General features: G+C 45.7%; 1 protein-coding gene across 2 annotated transcripts in view; it reads left to right on the top strand.

The window, feature by feature from the left end:
• Positions 1-251: 251 nt before the first annotated feature.
• Positions 252-25,108, top strand: part of LOC147454210 (serine/threonine-protein kinase VIK-like) — a 118,651-nt gene continuing 93,794 nt past the window's right edge. Inside the window, exon 1 of one of the 2 annotated variants that reach the window (XM_086516205.1) lies at positions 252-889. In XM_086516205.1, coding sequence (XP_086372331.1) covers positions 575-889 — 315 coding nt within the window. In that variant the 5' untranslated portion in view covers positions 252-574. The remainder of the gene's footprint in view (positions 890-25,108) is intronic. The other variant, XM_086516204.1, reaches the window with a different exon arrangement.

The following is a 25,108-nucleotide window of genomic DNA, read 5'->3' as shown; positions in this document are numbered from 1 at the left end:
TCGTCCACACACACTAGTACCATTTCACACACTGTGCGCTGCAACATCTACCATAGGGCTCTATATGGGGATGCTATGTCCTTTGGACGGATCACAACGTGGAGCTTGCGACTATGTGTGCGTTTGAATGGGTGTGACAACCCATCTCTCCCTATGTTCGACTCGTGACTCGCAACTAATTTTATACGGCACAAAAGTGGGGCATGCATGATTCCCGCGTCGACTCAGTGTTCACTGCTCACTCACACGCTCAGTCAACTCATTGCCAACTTGCCAAGGCTGCCGAGCCCGAGCTTCCTTCAAAGTTCAATCAAAGCGTCTCTGAGTCTCTCTTCCAAGGATTAAGAGTCCGAGAGTGCGGACCCGCAGTGACTTGTTGCTGGTGTAGAGAGATCCATAGTAACTTACCAAACAGCGACAGTCCTACGGCTAAGCTCTGCTGCAGTCGATCATACACACTGATACATTGCCTGAGGGCCGAGGCCTCTGTACTATATCTGTCTTGATCTCTGTCCACATTGTGTCAGCGTTGCAACAGTTGCCCCTCCCCCCAACAAAACACACACAAAAAACAATGGAGTGCTCGAACCCCGACGGGCCCCTCTGTGGAACGGAGCCCGCGTGTGAAACGAACCCGCCCAACATCATATCCTGTAAAGAGGAGAAGGCGCGAATAAGCCGCACATCCCTCTTCCTGTGGCATGCTCGCCAAGACGACCCTTCCGCGTTGCGGTGTCTGTTGCAGCAGGATCCTTCTCTCATCTCCGCTCATGGCTATGACGGCCGTACCCCCCTTCACATCTGCGCCTTCTATAGCTGCCTTGCAGCGGCATCCTTCCTCCTCGACCATGGTGCCCCCGTCAATGCCCAGGATCGTTGGGGAAACTCGGTACTCTTCATATGAGAGAGAGAGAGAGAGAGAGAGAGAGAGAGAGTACTTCAATTTCTACTGAAGGTCAAACTACGCAAATCAAATGCAATCTGTGTGTGAGAACGGTGTGAACCTGGAAAGGTCGAATCTTTGGAGCCTTGTCATCTGGGGGTTAAAAAGACTTGCATGTTGGAATATAACTGCAATTAAACACAAACGTGCGTGCGCGCACGCGCACACACACACACACACACACACACACACACACACACACACACACACACACACACACACACACAGACAGACACACAAACCTATCCATAGACGGTCATCAATTGTGCATGTCATCAGACACGTAAATGATTTGTATATAGTCAGTCATACATATGGACTAGTGCATTGAATATACACACATGCAAAGAAAGATAACATTTTCCTTGAGGATAAGGTTGGCTTAGACTAATTAAACTGTCTCATCACAATTTAAGTCCAGGTTGTAATACATTCTTGAGACCACCAAGCGATGATGTGTATGTGCATGTAAATATCTATGCTAGCTTGGCTCAATCAAGTTCAAAATTGTATCATGGTTACTCCTTGGTGGAATTATTATTGGATTTGTGTCTCGCTGAAATCTAGAGGAAACCCCATTCAAGTCATAATATGCAGGATACGTAGTACATTCCAAGATCATCAACAAGTGATGATGCGGGTCTGTATGTAAAAGGCTATGCTAGCCCGGGCTTGGTTTAGTTTTAAGTTGTATTGTCGTACTTAGATGATGCTTTTGGAGCCATCTGGTTCTGACAGTGTAGTGTTACAATTTTGGTGGTCATCTCCTGGGTTTCTCCCTATATCTTGTCAGTGATGGCTGCTTTGTGGGTGTGCCCAGCCTTGTGAGGTGTTTCCAGATTCTAGGAAGATGGGGCGATTTTTCTCAGGTTTTGTGTGGTATGCCACTTTTGACCTTTTTGATGGGCACCCTATTTTCAGCCTTATTTCCCTAGTTCTCCCATTTCTGGGTCATGGGGTGTTTTAGGTTGGGTCATGCATTTTTGCAAGCCTCGTAAATAGGGAGAGGGGGGCCATTCTGGCAGACTGTAGTAGCCTTGTAGTCTTAAATTATTTTGCAGAGTTCTACCCTCCTTTTTGTCACAAACTGTTAACGTGTCAAGCCACTAAAGACCCAGAGGGTTAGGGCTCCCTCAGCCTAACCTGCAGATCTTGGAAGAGGGGCCTAAACCCTATCGGAAATAGAAGAGGAAGAAGGATTTACCAACTTGCAGATCATCGTCGAGTGGCCTAATTAATAAATTGGGTAAGGTTTAAAAATCCTAACGCCCAACAACTTATGGAACCGGCTGAGGGGCCTAAACCCTTAAAAGCAAAGCAGACACACACACTTTTGTAAAGTTGATGATGTGGTAGTTGTATGGACGATTCCGCGTTTTGCGTTGAGGCCTGCTAACGTGGCAATGCTGTGATTTTAGAGTTCCTGCTTTTGTACAGGCCAAGGGCCTTTACATACATGCTGTGGGCTCTCTCTCTTGCATTCTATTGCGTGGAGAAGTAGAGCATAGCCACATAATTATACCTTGTTGAACCAATATTAAGAAATACCAATAGGGGCACCATCATTTGGGGCCATTGCAGTCTAGGAGTGGTATTCCACCACTCTGTGTCTCGTGTGGATTCTCTCGGTCTTTTTGTTAAGTTGTTTGAAGTGCTAAACGTATGTCTCAGTCTGTCCTTTGCAGTTGGCAAGTGGTGCCTATGCTGATGATCATGCTGTGTGCAACGGGAGGATATGCATCTAATCTAAGTGACTGGTCATGCACGGTTTGCAAACAGACTCACAAAAGTGCCAGATCACTTCTTATTCTAGACTGTCTTGACGGAACTGAACCCTGGTCATGCTGTTGTAGGGTGCAGCGGAATGAATGTTGTATTTTCTCAAGATTAGTGATCTTTATTGCTCAAGGTTCCTTTTGGTTCTTTAGGGAAAGAGAGAGCTTTCCGTCTTATGGAGAGTGCTATGATCACGAACAAAGTGGGTGGATATTGTGCGTGCAAGTGAGTAAGACTGAGAGAAGGAGAGAGAAGAGATACGACACCGAGAGGTTGTAAAACCCTCCTCCGAAGGCCCCACTCTCGTCGGCGAGAGTGGTCTACTTTGATTGCACAAATGTGTACAATGCGTCTGCAATGGACTGATGCAATGGGACTATGCCGATGACGACGACGGTGATGATGACAACGACTTGATGGTTGAAATCTGAGATCTTCTAACTGCTGAATTTCGGAACTGTTTCGGTGGCTGAAAATGACTGTTTTGGCTGCGTTTTTATGGCTGAAAATGGGGGATCATCTGCAACCGACTTGGGATGGTTCTGCTACTGAGTCATGGGCTGAAAACTGCGAGGATCTGTTGCTGTTTTGGGCTGAGAATAAAAAACGCTGATGCTGTCCTTTTCTTATGCCAAAAACGCTGGCTGTGGGACTTTCTTGGCTGCGTTTTTAGAGAGGTTTGCACTTGCTGAAAACGCTGCATAGGCTGAGGTGTCCAAGCTGTGGAAAACGCTGGAATAGGCAGCAGGGTCTAGCTTTAGTGAGTTGTTGACAAAAACTCTGAAGGCTGAGGTGATTCTGTCGCGGGAAAACACCGAGGATGGGCTGATCTGCAAGGGGACTATCGCCAGAAGGGGGGGGGGGGGGGGGGGGGGGGGCTTCAAGGCGATGGGAGATGCTGTGAAAAACGTCAAATGGAAGGGAGGTGATGGCGATGGATCTGATGTTGAGGGGGGGTATTGCTGAGAAGTTGCCTGTTGAGCGGGAAGCTCCTGCTGCCTCTTCTGCCAGAAAGTGCTAACTTGGGTTTGCTTATATATTAACTTAGCAAAATTGCCCTACCTACTTTTGTTGGAAAGTCACTTAAAAATAATAAGTGAAAATAACCAATAAATAGGAAAATAGGCTAATGCACTGGAAAATTCCCCTAATGATGCTAATGGATTCTGATGGGAATTCCGATGATCAATGCTGTGTGCAACCGGAGGATATGCATCTATCCTAAGTGACTGGGCATGCACGGTCTACGAATAGACTCACAAAAGTGCCAGATCACTGCTAATCTAAACTGACTTGACTGACGGGAACCCTGCTATAGTGTAGCTTGTCCACGGACACATAGGGTTGGGATGTGTCACGTGACATCCCCTCCTTTTCAAAGTGAGGTACTGGTACCGAACTGTATGGCGTCGAGGGAGATCGCAAACAACATCCGTAATCCTGGAAGGGACTCTTCGCCGGCCCACTCTGCTGTGTGGGTTGAGCGGTACTTGAACTTCATAAAGGTCTGCAACGTTTGCTTCTTTGGGTCGCGCTGAAAGCGACACAAAGTCTTCTGTTGATCCTTCGATGCTTCAACTTCGTCTAGAGTCCTGCTTCTTTCGTCTTCAAGAATCTCCATGGCTGAAAATTCGTGAAACCATCTCCAACACAAAACCATGAACATACCTATTCCATGTAAGGTGAAGGAAAAAAATCTTGTCTTCTCTAAAGACTGTGCATGCAATGTAGATGAACAAAAGACGGAGTGACAACCCGTCCATCAAACACATGCAAACAATGAGATCGAATCTTTTCCGTTTGATCAAAATCAATCAATTGTGGCAAATCACAATGGAAATGCCCATGCTTGGTGCTCATACAATCACGTGCTCTCTCTACAACTGTGTCATGCCAAGGAAGAGACATGCAATGCGACTTCCTTACATACAAACTTTTTAGCTTTTCATGAACAATCCGCATACATTCGTGCTCATCCATGAGAGAAACGTGCTCAACATACAATGTCATGCCTAGGAAAAGGGATCACATAACGATGCTGACTAAAATACAAGAAACCTTCACGAATGAAACACTTGAACAATCACTCGAACAATGCGTGCATATCAATCATGCGAACACATAATACTTCCGGTAAGGGCTCTTTGGACCAAGGCTCGAGAGCCAATATCGCTTCTTCTTGAATGGTCGAATCGTCTTGTGGGGGTTCTTTGGACCTCGACTCGAAAGCCAAGATCGGATCTTCGTGATTGATCGAATTTGCAACGAGGTTAGCTTCGCTAGGAAAAGCATCAACTAACACATCATCCTTGTGAACAATCACAGCATCTTCATGCAATTCATCATGCTTGTCTTTTTTATCCAAATCATTATCATTCAAATCATCATGCTTCTCATAATCATGCAAATCCTGTGTGTCATGCTATGGAGAAAAAGAGACTGAGAGAGTCTCCTTATCTCGAATCCTTTCAACCTTGTCCTGCATATTAGCAATGAGAGATGGAGGAGCAGTGTCCACTCCATGAAAGATAGTAGGAGAATCACTTTTGGCATTGAGAGTTAAAGTGTTAGCCTCAAAATCAATGAGAGCGTTAGTCTCACGAAACCATCGAATGCCCAAAATCATATCACATCGTGAGAGAGGAGAAACAACAAATCTTCTAGTGAAGACAGTCTGTTGAATTGCAAACAACACATCAAGGCATTCCTCCGTGATGAGAGCGTCCATACCGGGACGAAAGCCAGAGACCTCGATAGGAGATCTCGGACTAACTTCGAGGCGAGCTCTCTCAACAAGAGAGGAACTGATCACATCATGCATACTACCTGGGTCAAACAATATGACAACGGTGCCCCGACATACGACCATAACATTTAATGAGAGAATCATCAATGGGAGGGTCCTGAGAAACTTTGGGCACACCCGTGTTATCATTCATTGCATTGACAGATGTAGTGGGTGCTGTGGGTTCTTTAGATTCATTCGATTCAAGCTTAGGACATGTACGTTTTATGTGACCCTTAATGTGACAATGAAAACAACGACCTTCCTTAGAATAAGTGCTTTGTTCTTCCGACGTGATGTATCCTCCTACAATTCCTTGTGCTACCTTTTCATATGGAGTAAGCTTAGGTTTAGCAATTGTGTTAGCCTTACCCTTAGATTCATTGGAAGAATTCTTTGATGAGAGACTGTTGGAAGATTGGTTAGAAGAGTTATCATTCTTACCATTCTTACCGTTCTTACCGTTCTGCGGGTTCTGAGAAGTCTGCGAGGTACTTGTGGAAGTCTTGTTCTCCTTAGGCTTTCCCTTGTTGTGCTTCATCTCCTGTGCGAGAGCAATCGCTACCGCCTTGTTGAGATCGATTGGATCGAATACCTCGACATCGTACTTGATATACTCGTCCAATCCAAAGAGAAAAGCCTCTTTGCGCTCTTCATCCGACATGCGTAATTGGGTACCTAGCTACAAAACACGATTAGAAAAAGACATAACCGGCATACCATTTTGCTTGAGAGCGCGCCAATCGTCCTTCAATTGTGCGAGGTACTGAGGTGGCATAAACCACGCCTTGAGCTTGTCTTGGAAATCAGCCCAACTAAAAGAGGGGGGCGTGAAATCGTCAGCTGCCTCCAGGTGCGCGGCTAGCTGTGCCTCTTGCCATGCGTGGTACCAATTGATGGCATCACCAGCAAGGTACATAGCTGCCGTCAAAACTTTCCTATTTCCTGTCTTCTTAGTTGTCGCAAAATAAGCAGTAAATTGATGCAACCAAGAGTGAATAACTGTAGCATCCATCTTACTGTCATACTTACTGAAAGTCAACTTTTCTGTAACTGGATGGTTGGAATCCGTGTCGTGGCTTGCGTCACTTGACGAACTTCCACGATCTTTGGGTGGTTTGGTCTTCGAGGCTAGGATGTGGGAAATAAATTCTTGATGACGAATCTCCCTTTGAGCCTCTCGTTCATGGCGCTCGCGTTCGAAAGCAAGTCTATTTTCTTCTTGTTTTGCGGCAAGAGCAATGCGCTCACGTTCCTGAGCAAGGCGATTTTCTTCTTGTTTTGCAGCAAGTGTGGCGTTTCTTTCAATGCGCTTGCGGTCCTTGGCTTCTTGTGCACGGTCCTTTGCTGCTTGTTCTTCTGCTTTGCTTGCGAGTTGTGCCAATGCAACTCGATTCGTTTCTTGTTGTTGTGCCATCATGTCCAACATTGACTTGACCATCATCTCCATAGGAGTGAGGACAACTCGTGGTGTAGATGGTGAAGGGGGAGGGTTGGAAAAATCTCCTGGTGGGGAGAATCCTTCGTCGCCTCTCTCATGCTCATCACCTGAATGCGAAGTATCCATCTGCTTCGGGTGACGACCATGCACTAGGATCTTTGGTTCTTAAGTTCACGAGGAACTTGGTTCTTGAGGGTCTTGAGGTTCTTGAGTTCTCGGGTTCTTGAGGATCTTGAGGTTCTTGAGGGTTTCTTTCACTTGCAAATCGTGTTGGAGAAGGATCTTCTCTTCACCCGAGTTCTACCCTTTTTTGCGGGCGCACCCCTTGGCGGCCTTGCGCTCACACCAAGGTTGCTTTTTCCCACCTCACGTCGATTGGCCGGCCGCTAAGTGCACGGTCCGTTCGCAATGAGTGAAAAGAGACACAAGGGGAGGCTAGACAATCCCTTCTTTCTTGGGATTCCTGTCACTCTTCAACAAAACAAGATTAGGAATCGCCACGCCCAAGTAAACTTGGGTTCGTGCGATCGCAACAAGCAAAAAAAATTCTTGTGGTTCTTGTGGTTCTTCCCTTGAGTAATGCAGAACACTTCCAAAGCTCTGATACCAATGTAGGGTGCAGCGGAATGAATGTTGTATTTTCTCAAGATTAGTGATCTTTATTGCTCAAGGTTCCTTTTAGTTCTTTAGGGAAAGAGAGAGCTTTCCGTCTTATGGAGAGTGCTATGATCACGAACAAAGTGGGTGGATATTGTGCGTACAAGTGAGAGAAGGAGAGAGAAGAGGTACGACACCGAGAGGTTGTAAAACCCTCCTCCGAAGGCCCGACTCTCGTCGGCTAGAGTGGTCTACTTTGATTGCACAAATGTGTACAATGCATCTGCAATGGACTGATGCAATGGGACTATGCCGATGACGACGACGACTTGATGGCTGAAATCTGAGATCTTCTAGCTGCTGAATTTCGGAACTGTTTCGGTGGCTGAAAATGACTGTTTTGGCTGCGTTTTTATGGCTGAAAATGGGGGATCATCTGCAACCAACTTGGGATGGTTCTGCTACTGAGTCATGGGCTGAAAACTGCGAGGATCTGCTGCTGTTTTGGGCTGAGAATTAAAAACGCTGATGCTGTCGTTTTCTTATGCCAAAAACGTTGGCTGTGGGACTTTCTTGGCTGCGCTTTTAGAGAGGTTTGCACCTGCTGAAAACGCTGCATAGGCTGAGGTGTCCCAAGCTGTGGAAAATGTTGGAATAGGCAGCAGGGTCTAGCGTTAGTGAGTTGCTGACAAAAACGCTGAAGGCTGAAGTGATTCTGTTGCGGGAAAACACCGAGGATGGGGCTGATCTGCAAGGGGACTATTGCCAGAAGGGGGGGGACTTCAAGGGTTTCGTACCCAAGTTTGGGAAGCAGATCCACGGATCGAAGAGAGGTAGACTCTCGAGATGTGATACGGAAGTTGAAATTCCCAAGGGAAGGACTTTGTGTCCAGGAAAGCGGAGTTAATCTGCAGGAAGAGGACTCTGGAAATAGAGTTAGAAAAGAGTTGCAAGGATCTCATGCCCTGAGTCTGGAAGGTGAGATCCAGAGGTGAGAACCTTGGTTCTCAAGGATTTGGAATAAGGAACGGAAGTTCCTTGGAATAGGGTTTTGCCCTAGGAATCGGAAGCTGAGGCTTCCGGGAACCATCAAGTCTTATTGTAGAACGAACGTGGTAATACGTTCGGATTAAGTGCTTGTATAGACTTCTCCTCAGTAATAAAGATACTATTAGGGGGGGGGGACCAACCCATCTTCTGGTCCCAATACTGGGTCGATCTTCTCACTCTCTATCTCTCTCCCTTTGTCTATTTCTCTCTATATACTCTGGCTTGAGTAATAAGTGATAAATTCTATTTATCCGAATGTATTTTGTATTGTTATGCGCTTCCGTTTGTGACAGTGGTATCAGAGCATGGTCTCCTCTCTCTCTGTAAAGGAGGACGTTTCTGGGAAGATACGGGAAGAAGCCATGACAAGCCAAGAGAGATGTAAGCAGGTGGAACCCTAAGTCCTGCAAGAAAAAGCTCGCAGAGTTGGGAAATTTTTTCTCTCTGCAAGAAGTCGACACAAGACTTGGGATTCTCTGAGAAGGCAACAAGAGCATGATGCTCAAGAACCTAGAGAATCCAAGGAGCGGAAAGCTCAAGTTCCTTTAAAATCTAGAAATTTCCATGAACATCAATCCAGAACCATAGCCAAGTAATCCCGTCGTTTCGAGAAGGATATGAAGAAAGTCTTTAGACCTCAGAGCACTCCAATCAAGTTTGATACTTTTGACGGGAAGGGAAGATGTTCCAAAAGCTACGGCTTTCATTTGATAGTATGAAGTTGCCTTTGAAAACGGCAATTTCTGAGAAGCGTCGAAGGTGAGGCATGTGACCAAACGCTTCAAGGGGATTGCAAGTACTTGGTGGTATACCAAAGCTCTGCAAGGAACTTACAACAAGACTTGAATTCAATTCAAGGTTGAATTTTCCGACAATTTTTTTTTTCCTCTACGCTTTGAGAAAGACATCCAAGAAGATTGGGATCGGTTTGTATGATAGGAGCACGAGCGAGTCATGGATTATTTGAATGAGTATTTGTTCACTCTTTCCAAGGTGGCTCCATTCTTGAACTTCTTTGAGGAAGAAATGATAAAGAAGTTTAACGAAGGACTTTTGCCCGAATTTTGTAAACCCATGTGCAAGATACTTCGCAACAGATGGTGGAGTCAGCAATAAAAGCTGAAAGTGTACACCTTAGTGTACATAGAATACAATCCTTAGTGTACATAGAATACAATCCCCGCAGTGGGACGAGAATCATTGAACACAGAAACAACGATTTTTTGTTACCTCTCCTCGAAGGATACATTGCTATCCGGAGAAAGTTTGGAGTAAGAGAATTCAATCTAACTCCTGAGGTTTTGAATAGAAGACCTTCAAACTTCAAGTGAGAGGGGAGGTCTGATCAAAGTTACATCTTTGAGGAAGTTACAAAGCGCGTTTTCTTTTTGGCACGAGGAATGCATAAGTCTAACCAGGACTGATTACTCTTGAGTGCTTGTGAGAGTAGGGTTGAGTCAGAACATTGTTTTATACGATGAACTACTTTGCTTAACCATCCGGAAGGTCCATAATTGATTTGGTATCCGGTAATTCTCGAACAGATTACCTGCTACTGCGGGTAGGAAATTATGAACGAACCATTCTGAGCTTACAAGCAAAGAAAAGCTTTCATTAAGCTTGAGTTCTCTTTAAGCCTACACCCCTTACCCGGTAAGGGAAGATATAGTAGTGCTTTTCGCACAAGTGAAGGAATGCTCTCTTTACGAGGGAAGGAACAAGCGACGACTACGGCCTATGATCAAGGAATCCAAGGATTAAAATCCTAGTTTATTTGATGAGCGGGTTTTGCTTTGAGATTGAGCCAAGGGATCGTCAGGTTGAGCGTCTTCGCTCTAAGGATCTTACGAAGGGAAGGTAATTTCCCAAGCTCACTGAAACTTAGGTACACCTTTGGGTACATGGATAACACACGAAGATGCAGACCTATGCTAAGGTGGGTCATCTACCAATCGAATTTTTTTCTGTTAAACGGAATGAGATGAACCAACTTCCTCTTTAGGATCTCGACGGGAGTTTGTTATACTCTCTTGAGCGCCTTTTTCCGCGCAAGGATATTCCAACACGAGAATCTCTATTTGAGATGTGCTCGGTAGAAGGAATTTGAGTTTCTCTACGGAGAAGAGGTTTTCTGATGGTCGTTGATCATTGAGTACACTATGTGCCTTTACCATTACAGTAGCAACTTTTGGTTGCGGTATATGTTTCTCCATGAGCAGGTCAAGTAGCATTTACACGCTGCTGGAATAAATTCGAACTATTATGTTCGTAAGAATATAGTTCGCCAACCGTTTCAAAAGGTAAGAATTACATATGGGAGAACATCCCTGAGAATCAAAGAGGGTTCGCTCTATTGTGAACCAGGTTTGAACGTACGTTCAGAAAATGCTATGGCTAGAATCCTATCTGCCTGAGATTTTGCAAGGCGTTATTGATGCTCGCAAGGTGAATCATTTTTTATGATTCTGTAAGGAAGAGACTCTAATGGGTGTCTGGAAAACACTGCTGGTGGTAATAACTCGCAGGAGGAAAAAAATTGGAAGGAAGTGCCGCCGTGCACAAGGAATCTTTGGATTGGAACCGTCCGCCTACGTTGAGCGACGGCCTGGAACAAGAACCTTCTTTAAGGTGATCGCAAATTGTGAAAGAAAGACATCGAGCTTAATGCTCTATGACTTGGGCATTCCCTATGTGGGAGGACACAAGAGGTTTAATACCCTCTGGACTAACAGCGCAGGATTATGCGCAAGGACAAATACCTAGATTGATTTCTAGGAAGATTATTCTTCTCGAATTTGAGAAGACGGAATCAAGTTAATAGAGTCTCGGATAAGGAAACTTTGGATTAGAACAATTGGCCTACCCAAAGCAAAGGCCCGGAATAAGAACTTCCTTTGGTAAGATGACACACTTTGTCTGCCACAGGAAGATTCACATGAACTTAATGCTCTCGACAGGCCCTATGCGGGAGGACAGAAGAGGTTTAATATCCTCAGGACTAATAGCGCAAGGTTATGTGCAAGGGCAAAGACCTAGATTGATTTCTAGGAGGATTATTCTTCTCGGGATTGAGAAGGTGGAATTGAGTTAACAGATCCTCGGAAAGACGCGAATGACGAGTTCTTACATGGCTCGTAAGTTTGATGAATGGTGAAGGATATCCTCGAGGTACTAGAGGAAGGCCATGAACCGTAAGGTAAGTATTGAATTATGAATTTTTTTGTTTAATGTACTTTTTAAGTTCTCTTTTGAGAAAGGACTAGCTCAACTCACCATTGAGCAAGATTTGGAATTTTTTTCAGCTTCTTCCCGGCAGTTCAGTTGGACCTGTACAGTTGAGGACAATTGTTTATAAGTGAGAGGGATGTTGCTAAATTGGCTTTATTTGACATAAAAATAATTCTAGATGAATTATTGGATTTATAAGTGAGAGGGTTTTCTTGCTTGGAACATCAGGAAAAATAATTCTAAATGAATTATTGGAATTTTAAGTGAGAGGTTTTTCTCACTGGACACGAGCACTGAGAACGGGAATATCTGTAAGGCCACCAGGAACGGGTACTTCTGATGCGTCACATCGAAAGGGTGACAGGGAGCATCGGACAGAAGTATCCGACCATCTGGAAGCAGACATCTCTGATGCGTCATAGGATGGGTGACATAGAGCATTGTGAAGGAGATTGTACGGTAAGTTCGGTAGGAAAAGGACTAGGTGATGGGTATTCCTGATGCGTCACAAGGTGGGTGATGAGTACATCGGAAAGGGAATATCCATAGTCAGGAGGAAAATCCGAACTGTGTTGGAATTGTGCACAAGGAAAAGCAAGCACTTGAATGAAGATGGGTTCAGAGGAAACTTTGAGGAAAAACAGATGCTTTCTGAGAAAGCGGGATTGCTTTTCGGGAAAGCAGATGCTTTCCCGCGAGGAAGTCTATGTCTGCATTGCAACTGTGCGTGCGATTGCATCCAGGGACGCCTGGGAAGTGCTGTGAAAGCATTGTTTTTAACTTATAAGGTTTTATTGAGTTTTTTGGCAGATTCATACTATTTTTAAAATACGCCGGCCGTCCATTTAATAAGTGGGCAGCCACTTGATAAATAAGGCCACAGATCAGCCAGCGTTTTCTCTCTCTCTCTCTCTCTCTCTCTCTCTCTCTCTCTCTCTCTCTCTCTCTCTCTCTTTTTAGCAGAACAGTGAAAAAAAAAAGATGAAAACAAAAATTTTTGGAAAAAAAAAAAAAAGTCGCGATCTCTACGTGAGCAGCTATTCGTGCCCGTGGCTAGGAGCTATAAAAGCATGACATGCCCTCACTCAGAGGGGAGGATCAGTTTTTGCAAGAAGGAGATGTTGCTGCAGAGTTCACCCGAAAAGAAGATGTTTGCCGGTGATGCCCATGACTGTCCCAAGTGTACCAGATGTCGCCAAGACCCAGTGCGCGAGTTCCCTCGCGAAGAAGTGCCTACGGAGCGTGTTTTTATCGCGACAAGTTGCTGTTTTTCTCTGTTTTCAGCCCATAAACGCCGTAGACGGGGCTGATTTATGAGAAGGAACCCGAGAACACACCTCTTTTGTGTGTAGGATTGGAAGAGAGGATTTTCTATGTAGAGATCTCTTCCGGGGAATTGCTTTTTCGAGAACCGAGTTGCATTACGAGCGTCGAGACTTTGAAGGTACGATTTTCATGTTATGATCTCTAAGTATTTGATTGCAGGTGTACTTCCTCTTCGTGAGGGAGTAGGAGTAGAGGAAGGCACGAGCCTCTGTAGGAGAAAAGCGCTCTGAGGAACTAGAGCCAGATCAGCCCAAGGGTTTCGTACCCAAGTTTGGGAAGCAGATCCACGGATCGAAGAGAGGTAGACTCTCGAGATGTGATCCGGAAGTTGAAATTCCCAAGGGAAGGACTTTGTGTCCAGGAAAGCGGAGTTAATCTGCAGGAAGAGGACTTTGGAAACAGAGTTAGAAAAGAGTTGCAGGGATGTCATGCCCTGAGTCTGGAAGGTGAGATCCAGAGGCGAGAACCTTGGTTCTCAAGGATTTGGAATAAGGAATGGAAGTTCCTTGGAATAGGGTTTTGCCCTAGGAATCAAAAGCTGAGGCTTCCGGGAACCATCAAGTCTTATTGTAGAACGAACGTGGTAATACGTTCGGTTCAAGTGCTTGTATAGACTTCTCCTCGGTAATAAAGTTACTATTACGGGGGGGGGGACCAGAAGCCCATCTTCTGGTCCGAGTACTGTGTTGATCTTCTCACTCTCTATCTCTCTCCCTTTATCTATTTCTCTCTATATACTCTGGCTTCAATAATAAGTTATAAATTCTATTTATCCGAATGTATTTTATGTTGTTATGCGCTCCCGTTTGTGACATCATCCTTGTGAACAATCACGTCTTGATCATACAAATCATCATACTCGTGAGAAATCACATCGTGATCAGCATGCAAATCACCATGCTTGTGAGAAAACACATCGTCATCATCATGCAAATCATCATGCTTATCCTTATCATCCTAATCATCATGCTTGTGAGAAAACACATCTTGATCATCATGCAAATCATGTGGGTCTTGCTTTGGAGAAGTAGAGACTGAGAGAGTCTCCTTTTCCTGATTTTGTGCAAAGTGCACCTACACTTGAGAAAAGAGTCGCAACATCTCTTGCATTCTTGCTCTGTTCTCGCCATCAAATCTTGCTTGTCTTTCTTTGTTCTCGCGCTCGTGCTCACGCTCTATGGCTTCCATTCTTGCGTCGTATTCACGATCTATGGCTGCCCTTCTTTCTTCGTAGTCACAATCTATGGCTGCCCTTCTTTCTTCGTGTTCTAACTTGCTGTCCATAAACAACTGCGGCAACTCTTTCATAGGAGTTAGTGCAATCCTTGGCGTAGATGGGGAAGGGGGAGGGTCGGAAAAACCTCCTGGTGGGGAAAATTCTTCTTCGCCTCTCTCATGCTCATCACCTCCAAGCGAAGTATCCATTCCGCTTCGGGTGATGACCATACACTTTAATCTTTGGTTCTTAAGTTCTCGAGGAACTTGGGTTCTTGTGGGTCTTGGGTTCTTGGGGGTCTTGAGTTCTTGAGGTTCTTGAGGGTCTTGAGGTTCTTCTTTCGCTTGCAATCTGTGTTAGAGAAGGATCTACTCTTCACCCGAGCTTTGCTCTTTTTCGCGGGCGTGCCCCTTGGCGGCCTTGCGCTCACACCAAGGTTGCTTTTTCCCACCTCACGCCGATTGGCCGGCCACTAAGTGCACGGTCTGCTCTCAATGAGTGAAAAGAGGCAGAAGGGGAGGCTGGACAAGCCCTTTTTTCGTGGGTTTCCTGTCACTCATCAAAAACACGATTAGGAATTGACACTCTCAAGAGAACTTGGGTTACGTGCGACCACAACAAGCAAAAAAAATTCTGTGGTTCTTTCCTTGAGTGATATAGAACACTGCCAAAGCTCTGATACCAATGTAAGGTGCAACGGAAATGGAATGTTGATCTTTGCTCATGATGAGTGCTCCGAACTGTGCTCAAGGTTCCTTTTTCTTAGGGAAGGGAGAGCCTTCTGTTCTTTAATGAGAGAGTGCAATGGACACAAACAAAGTGAATGGACACTGTGCGTGAAAGTGCATGAGACTGAGAGATAGAGAGAAGAGAATACTACACCAGAGACGTTGTAAAACCCTCCTCCAAGGGCCCCACTCTCGATGGCGAGAGTGGTCTACTATTGATTGCACAATCTGGTACAAGATGTTGAATGCAAATCTAATGGGCTATGTCGATGTCGACGGAGTGGACGACGGGGACGATGCTAAGGCTAAAAACTGAGTGCTTCGAATCGCTGATTTGCTGCTGAAAAATCGCTGTCCTTATGGTGCTTAAAGACTGCCCTAAACCGTTGTGTTGCTGTTGTGGTACTGCTGCAACTCGCCAAGGCAATGGCTGAAGAAAACGCTAGTTGCAGGGCTGCTGATCGCTTGCGTTTGTTGCTGAAAAACGCTGTTTCAAAACGCTGGCTGATGCTGTTCAAAAACGCTAGGTGCTGTGGTACAAAAACGCTATCTGCAGGGCCTTGTCTCGTTGAATCTGCTGGTTGGGAAGCGCCAATGCAAAGGCTGAAAACGCTGATGCTACTGCTCCTTTGCTGGCTGAAATCGCCCAAGACTCAAAGCTGGAAACGCTAGGGAGCTTGTGGGTAAAAACGCCACCAAGGGGAAGTCTTGCTTGATAGAGGTTCTTGTTCTTGTTCTTGTTGAGAGTCGGCCTGTTGAGCAATGCTCCTGTTGCCTCATCTGCCAGAAAGTGCTAACTTTGGTTTGCTTATATAGTATCTTAGCAAAATTGCCCTACCTAGTTTCCAACAAAAGTCACTTAATAAATAAGTGAAAAATGTCAAACATAGGGAAAATAGGTTTAAATGCACTGGAAAATTCCTCTGATGGATTCTAATGGGAATGCTGATGATCATGTTGTGTGTAACCGGAGGATATGCATCTAATCTAAGTGACTGGTCATGCACGGTCTGCGAATAGACTCACAAAAGTGCCAGATCACTTCCTATTCTAGACTGACTTGACGGAACTGAACCCTGGTCATGCTGTAGTTTGTCCACGGACACATAGGGTTGGATGTGTCACGTGACAAACGCTAGGGCTGATCTATGATCTACTGTCGCCAGGTTGTTGCAAATGCAAAACGTTGGGCCGAATCTGCACTTGAAGGAAACGCTAGGCTTGTTCTCTGGCTGAAAACGCTAGGTGATCATGCCGGGGAGGGTCTTGCCGAGAAGGTGTCTGTTAAACACGCGGTTCCTGCTGCCTCTTCTGTTAGAAAGTGCTAGCGCTAGCTTTTCTTTTATACTGGCTTGCTAAATTGCCCTACCTAGGTGGATTCTGATGGTAATGTTGATGGTCATGCAGTGTGCAACTAGAGGATATGCATCTACCCTAAGTGCCTGGACATGCATGGTCTGCGAACAGACTCACAAAAGTGCCAAAACACTTCCTAAGCTAACTGAACTGAACCCATGTCATGAAGTAGCTTGTCCACGTACACATAGGGTTAAATGTGCACGTGACAATTTTTGAGCTAGGATTAAGGTGAGGCATGGAGATTCTTTCATGAGCACTCCCCTCCACCGGTATTACATCCACTGAGACTTGGGGTGAGTATGCAACATCTCTTTACACAGTTCCGGGACAGCCGCCTCTATCAGACCCCCCGATACCATGTCCAGTGACATGCATTTTCTTTACTGCTGAGATGGTGAAGAAAGCTATTGACAGGACGAGGACTAGGAGAGCATATAATCATGATGGATTGGTGGCGGAGCACTTTATACATGCCCGAGATATGCTTGCATAACTTCTTGCATTGATGTTCAATCGAGCCATGTGAGAGGGTTTTCCTGATACTTGGAGTATGTCGATTGTTGTGCCTATTTTCAAGGCAAGAGATCCAATGATGCTCGAAAACTATCGCGCCATTACGATTGGGCACACAGTGGCCAGGTTATATGCATCTATTCTTGAGCAACAATTGAGTAGATGGGCAGAGAGAGCAGCCATACAAGCATCAGGACATGCAGGTTTCATGAGAGGTTTTTCTACTCTTGATCACATATTGACACTCAGAGCTATTATTGAGGACATCAGATTACATGGTAGGAGGATTTACTGTACTTTTGTTGATTTCCGCAAAGCATTTGACACAGTCCCTAGAGCTCGACAGATGCACAGGTTACATGAGATGGGTGTACCCACAGAGCTGATGTGGGGGATCATGGCCCTGTACATGACAGTTGTGGGTCAGATACGCACTCCTGAGGGGGTGTCTGAGCTTTTTTACTCCACTATTGGGGTGAAACATGGTTGTCCACTCTCCTCTACTTTATTTGGTATTTATGTGGATGAGGTTTCAAATTACATTGAGAGGGGAGGCGACAAAAGAGCACAGTTAGTAGGGACTCGGATCTCATTGCTACTATATGCAGATGATATTGTGTTGATCTGAGATTCACCAGAGGGTATGCAACGACATTTGGATACATTGCACACATTTGCTAGTGATAGTGGCTTATCGGCGAACCTTGGCAAGACCAAGGTTATGGTGTTCAACACCACACCACAGTGGGTTAGGCGATCTGCACCCACCTTTGCATATGATCAGGAAACGGTGGAGTGTACAGATGCATACACTTACCTTGGTGTGGTCTTTAGTGGCTCAGTGTTTTCTTTGAGGAGAGCAACAGAGACTAGGCTAACGAGAGCATATGCGGCTTTAGGAAAGATGGGGAGGATGTGTTCGTAGGTTCAGTTTCAGGAAGCTCGAATGAAACTATGGCTTTTTCGAAACTTTGATCACATTAGCTATGCTCTATGGGGTGCAGATATGGGAGCCATAAGTGGACCGCCATAGCAGGGCTGGCAGTACTGATGAATGGAAGTGCATGGAGAGGCCTCTGGTCTCTATGATTTCTCGGATGATTAGGGCCAAGGCCTCTGTATCCGTATAGAGCTCGCTGCACCCCCACTGGTCATCGAGGCACTTACCAGATCCGTTTCTTTCATACACAGCATCTGGGATCTCCCCAGAGACAGATATGCACATCTAGCTTTGGAGTCTTCTCGACAACTTGCCTCACAAGGAGACACCTCTTGTTGGTATGCATAGGATGACAGCTTGGTTCAAGCTGCATGGTTTTGACATGGATAGATTACCCCCTTTCCAGTATTCGCTGTACTCACCCTCCTTGTCTCTCACACGGACCCAGATCACTCAGCTCATCAGACACGATTTGATTCAGTTAGACACTAGGAGGACATGGATACAGCCTATGCGTGTGCTTGGCACGAAGATGGCTTTCTATAGAGAGCATCTCCTTGAGCTTACAGAGGATGGTTTTGTGACCAGACTCGCCTACATGGACACTCATCTATCCCATGGATTACGATGTGTTATTGGATAGATGAGCACATCATCACATCAATTAGAGATTGAGGCTTGCAGATTTAGAGGAGTACCACTAGAGGTCATGATTTGTTAGTTATGCCATATAGAGCTAGAGACAGAGTTACATCACATATGTCACTGCCCTGTCTACCATGAGATACGAGGCCGTTTCCACTGCCTATTCATAGAAGGTTTTGGACCACTGGCCAAAGTTATGAGATATCAGGATGAGAGACGCCTTGGGCTATTTCTATTGGAGCTGCGCAGACATAGGGAGAGCCTCTTGAGGAGACTAGATAGTAGGAGAGACTCACAGAGGGGGATCACTGATTTCTTCAGACTACATACGCGACGTTCAGATGAGTAGGCATCACAACAGACTTCAGAGTCCACTTGTACCAGGGTACACTGACTGACAGGGCCACTGAGCTTGGGGCATCAAAGGGTCCGGACTGTTCTGGCACGACATGGAAGACGCCCAGTCAGAGTACTCACTGAGGAGGACATTGATGAGCTTCGCCAACGACCTATGCTAGATATCATAGGATAGGAGCTTGATTCCAACATTTCAGCCTTTCGTTTCATTTCACTTTAGCTCAGTTCAGTTTCAGTTTTTAGTCTTTTACACAGACATTGTATTAGGTTCACCATTTGTAAACTCTTTTGTCTCATAGGTCACTTTGGTCTTTTTGAAGACGTGAATATATCATTTCATTTCCTGTGTGTGTGTGTGTGTGTGTGTGTGTGTTATGCCCCTAGATCAGGATGGGCGCTTGCAGTTATGTCCGGCCAGTGTGAACCTGGCCCTTTAGTTATGAAGTCCTATAAATAGGACTTGAGCTTCATTTGTGAGATCTCTTGTGTGATCACCACAATTGGACTCTTGGCCCTTGCAACTCTGCCTGCACACCCGTACTAGTGTGGGCTCAGTGGTATGGGACATTGGCCCTAGTGTGAACTCGGTGGTATGTTGTGGCAGAAGCTAGCCTGCTTGGCTGCAGGCTCCGGGGTGAGCCCGTATTGGCTCTATGGCTAGGAGGTGAGCCTGATGTCTGCTCACTATGTGTGTCTAGGTGTGAGTTTGTCTTTTGTCATGTCATGTGTGCAGGATGGGTCCGGCGAGGGACTAACACCCCCCCCCCGGCTGCGTGTTCCCTTATTATCACCACACCTTCCGCTGCACTTTGACATGGTATCAGAGCCTACATTTGACGATGCCTAGTGGATCTAGAGCATGGGAGATGCTGAGTGAGGCTGCGTTTTTCAGCCAGCAGCAAGGCGACTAGTGTCTACATTTTCGTTGCGGAATGCTTCCTTGGACGAGTGTTTTTACTTCGAGATGGGGCTGACTGGTGTCTGCCACATATTTGTTGCAAAGAACTTGTGTGTACCTGCGATTTTCAGCTGATAGACGATGGAGGAGTGTTTCTGATTTCAGCGTGGATTTGGACGAGATCAAGGATGCGTTTTGAAGGCCTGAAGTGTCAAAGTCGACGATGCTGAAGCGTAGAGCAATGGGGAGAATACACGAGAGAGATACTGCTGAACCAACTAACCTTGGCAATGAATTGATGATAATAGAATGGGGGCAAGGTGGTGCTTATATACTCACCTTAGCACCACCTTGACTTTGACAATTAAGTAAAATAAATACTGGGATCACATTGGGCCATTTAATTGAAGTAAAAGCAAAGCCAACAAAATAATAACTGCACAAGGGACTTCATTATCTCCTATTGTTCCTATGAAAATACCATTGTTTTGAGTAAAACCTTCGCTAGGAACGAGGTGACCTGGCATCTGTCCTCCAAGCCAACTATATTAAAATCCTCATACCATGGGACCAAGAGAAACAATCTCTCTTGTAAAGAGAGGAGAGCAAGCATCATATTGGAGGCTAAATCCTCCAACGATAGGACAATGATAAATGTGCCTCGGCCCAAAAAGAATTCTTCTATAAGATCGTCACATCTGATGGTCATAAGCCAATCCCTGATCTTCCTTTTGGAATAGGAGCGATCTTAGCAGCAAATACCTCTAGAATCCTCAACTCCGCCACAGAGGGACTTTGATGCAGCCCCCTCACCCACTCCCACGGAGGACGCCATCCAACTTCTCTCTCTTGCCAAAAGCAAATGCAAGCCTTGAGACAGAGGTCAATCAAGAAGTGACGTCTACTTTTCTATCACTCAAAACTCGAGTGACAGGTCAGAGAGTAGTCAAAAGTCTTTCCTCTATGGCTCATGTCAAAGCTATCAGCACACCAGGTACTACTGAGATGGGGGGATTTGACCCTGCATCTCTTAAGGAGTAGAATTCACACGGGGAGGCCTAAGAGAGAGCTCCAACCAATGAATGTGGTGCAAGAGGGTGCCTAACACCTGTTGAAAAATTTGATGGAGACTGCTTGCCAATAGCTGAGAATGGGGGCAGGGGAAGGGTAAAAGGACGTGCGATGCTAGGTTTTTTTAACCATAACATCATGTCCAGGTTTGGATGTCCTGTAGAATTCGTAGTGAGGCGGGGGAAGTGGAGGGCATAGAAGCAGAGGAGGGAGGTGGAGACTGAGGGGCAAGAAGGGGGAGAGCGGAGTGGGGGTGAGGTTGAGATCAAGGCAGTCCTTGCAAGTTTGCCTCTTCTTGGCGAGGTTGCTCCTGACTCATCAGGAGGTTTGCAGCGGCCCCGCCCATCACGAACTTCTTGCCAACTCTGGTCATCTTGAGTCGAAGAGGTCCAAGGTTGAGAGTCAGCAAGAGCAAGGGTCTCCTGCTCTTGACCTTGTTGCTGATATGTGTGAGTTTGGGGCTAGGGCGTAGGGTGTAGTGTCAGGAAAGGAGAAGCCTTCACCAGATGCCCATCAGCGGCAAATAAAACAGTGGTTGGGCAACCCTGAGTGCTAAACTCCCTGCACGATCCAATCAATGCCCACCTTCGAAAGAAGAATCTCCTTTGGGAGGGCATGGTTGTCATGAAACAAAACCTTTATCGTCGGTATACCTGTCGCGTTTGCGACAACTGTCGCAAACGCCCCATCTATGATCTGGGGCAATAAGGGGAGATACTCCCGGTGTAACCTACGGATGCAGATTGATATTGACAACTCTCCCTCCTCGGATGCCATCGACTCTAGGGTCAAAACCATGGTACCATTGTCTGAAGTAAGCCCTTGAGGCTCCTAGAGCCACCGTGCTCATCTGAAGTACATTCGCCACTGTATCTGCCCCTTGAACCCTATCATGGAGTAGCCCGGCCAAGAATGTGCACATCAATAAGCTTGTTGACCTTGGCTTGGGGCCTGCACAAGATTTTGAACCTCTTTGCGACTGAGGTGGGTGCTAATAATCTTGCAAATGTCGGACCTTCCCCTATCACCTTTTCCTTGTACCCGTGGGGATGAGACTATCGACTCTGGCGTTGGCTTCTCTTTTCCTTTGTGTGGGAGTGTCAACAAAAATGGTCTAAAGATAGTGTCTAGCTATATCAAGACCTAAGTTGAGCAACATGGGGCTGACTGATTTGCTGAAACCTTTTGGCGACTAGCACGCTTTGCATGTCAAAGTGAAGTAGAAGGTGTGGTGACTAGGGAGTGTGTGGGTTGTGGTGGGGAGGATGTCGCACGGTCCATGTGGCTGCCAGGCCACTTGTTTGCTTTAGGCCTGTGGATATTTTGAGTAGAGCCTTTGAGGGATGGCACCCTCAGGATTGATGTGTTCTTCAATGGTTTTGTCATGGGGACAATAGGAGATTACTGAGTCTCTTGTGCAAGATTATTCTCTTGGCTTTGCTTTCATTTTGGATGTCGCATGGTCCATGTGACTGCTCAGTGCTAGGCTACTTATTTTCCTCTAGGGTGGATATTTTGATTAGAGCCTTTGAGAGTTGGCACCCTGAGGATTGATGTGTTCTGCAGTATTTTGAGAGATAGGGCCCTATCTTTTCTGGACTAAAGAAGTCAACTACTATACATTACAGATTTTTGATGCGGCATGACCGAGTTATCAGTTTTGGATGCACTGATGGAGCCAACCTTGAATTTTTGATGGAGGCACATAGTTTTATAAATTATGAGCTTTTCCTCTATATGGTTTAGTGCCACGGATGATGCTTTGGGGAGGCTACTGTAGTCAAAGGATACATCCCGGTATCCTCCCTTTGTTTTCATCATGGCGGATGAGTGGATTCCTCCCCACACATTGTCAGTGAAACCTGCCCGTAGGGCGGTAGACTTTAGCTTTCACCCGAATCTTTACACTCTTAAAACTTTGCTTGAACGAGGAACTTCACGAATAAGCTTGCGATTGGAATTCAACACTTCAAAACAAAACACAGCTTGGCAGCTAGAGCAAGACAACGACACCCTGTTGGCCCCAAAGACTGGCGCCCCTTTCGATATTTCTTTATTCTTATTACACCTAGTGATCGGCACGCGAATCAGAGAGCAAAACAGAGAATTACAACTTGTTGTAATTTTTTGCAGGTTTAGGGTTTTGGCCAGTTTTGATGCCTACAGTTCCTAGGAGCTTCAGGGTAGCTAGGCAATCACCGAGCAGTTGTTTGGTGCGAATTGGAGGCCAAAAACAAAGAATTCAGCGTGCTGTAATTTCTCACCAGGTTTTGTAAAGTGCTCTAGAGTACGTAGAAAGTCAGTTTTTACTTGGGATTTTTTCCGTGGAGACCTCTATTGTGGTTATGTTGCCAAAATCGGGTTAGAGTAGGGGAATTTCAGCCCGACGAAAGTGGGATAGCTTGTAGAAGTTTACAAGTTTTTCTCCTTGTGGGTAGCCCTCGAGCTTCCGCACCTGTAGGGTCACTTGCCCTCTCAATTAGACAAGATTCCTTGCAAGAAATCTCTCTAAATTTTCCTGTACAAGCACCCGAGGCTCCCTTGGCGGTAACTTGTACTTTAGGTGCGAAATCCTAGATCTACAGAAAAACACAGTAGGTTGTAATTCTCTGTTTTGGATCATTTTGAGCGGAGCAAACACGTCTATGTGTGCCTTAGAGACTCCCGCACGCAATGGGACAGTTCCCTTGTAAATCGGACGAGTTTTTACGTGAGAAAACTCTCCGTTTTCGCATTCCTTTGCGATGGAACTGTGCAGAAGGCTCTTGCCTTGGAAAACGTGCCCAGCTAGAGGGGCATTACCATATGTGCAAAGGGGAGAGAGATGTGCGAGAGCAAATCATCGCGTTGCATGAGACAAGGGAGAAGGCAAGCTTTCCATTAAAGCTGTGATCACCTGAACCCACTACTCACACACACACACACGCTATGCAACACTAAGTGAAAATTCAGCCCTTAGCCTCAAATTGGGCACCCCTCTTGGATGAGACCTTTTGGAATGATTTTTGACTTGCAGGTTGCTCTCCTATTGCCATGTGTCTAGTTTGCTCCTTTTGGTTTATTTCCTAGTACCCACCAACTTATAAAGTCTTGCGGAGGGGCCTAAATGACTTTGAACCGATCCTAGCCACTTCTTTACTAGTCAGATTCCAATGCTGATCAGCCCAACCGTTAGGTGCAGTGGAATGATTGTTTGCGCTTTGCTCAAGATGAGTGCTCCAAACTCTGCTTAAGGTTTCTTTTGTTCTTATGGAAGGTAGAGCCTTCCGTTCTTAATGAGAGAATGCTATGATCACAAACAAAGTGAATGAACACTGTGCATGCAAGTGTATGAGACTGAGAGATAGAGAGAGAAGAGAGATACGACACCAGAGACGTTGTAAAACCCTTCTCCGAAGGCCCCACTCTCGTCGGCGAGAGTGGTCTACTATTGATTGCACAAAGTGGTACAATGACGATGCAATGGATTGATGCAACTTGGGATTATGTCGGTGATGACGACGGGATGACGACGACGACGACTTAAGGGCTGAAATCTGCGGTCTTCTATCTGTTGTCCATAAAAACGCTATGGCTGAAAATCTGGGACTGATTGGGGTGGCTGAAAACTTCTGTTTTGGCTGCGTTTTTGAGGGCTGAAAATGGGGATACTCTGCAAGTCTCTAGGGCTGAATCTGCTGCTGTATGGAATGCTGAAAACGCTGCTGCAAATGCTTCATTTAAGGCTGAAAATGAAAACGCTGGCAGATCTGGTAGCGTTAGTAAAAATGCTAGCTGGCTGGGACTGTGGCGATGATAGCAGGGCTGAAACGCCAGGCTAGGGGGTTGTGGGTGGTGACAAAACGCCAAGGCTGAATGTGGGCCATGAGGTATGACCAAAAACGCCAAGGGGTGCTGAGGGGTTCTTGTTGAGAGAGAGGGAGTACCTGCTGCCCGAGGGCCTGTTGTGCTCCTTGCTCATCTGCCAAAGAGTGCTAGCTTTGGTTTGCTTATATATTTTCTTACCCAAATTGCCCTACTTACTTTTGTTGGGAAGTCACTTAAAAATAATAAGTGAAAAATACCAAAAATAGGGAAAATAGGCTAAAATCACTGGAAACTGCTTCTAATGGATTTTGACGGGAATACTGATGATCATGTTGTGTGCAACCAGAGGATATGCATCTACACTAAGTGACTGGGCATGCATGGTCTATGAATAGACTCACAAAAGTGCTAGATCACTACTAAATTTA

The sequence above is a fragment of the Adiantum capillus-veneris genome, chromosome 7, assembly GCF_014529385.1.
Source record: "Adiantum capillus-veneris isolate H3 chromosome 7, ASM1452938v2, whole genome shotgun sequence".
In the NCBI taxonomy this organism is placed as follows: Eukaryota; Viridiplantae; Streptophyta; class Polypodiopsida; order Polypodiales; family Pteridaceae; genus Adiantum; species Adiantum capillus-veneris.
Note: the sequence above shows the minus strand (reverse complement) of the source record. Positions and strands in the feature narration are given on the sequence as shown.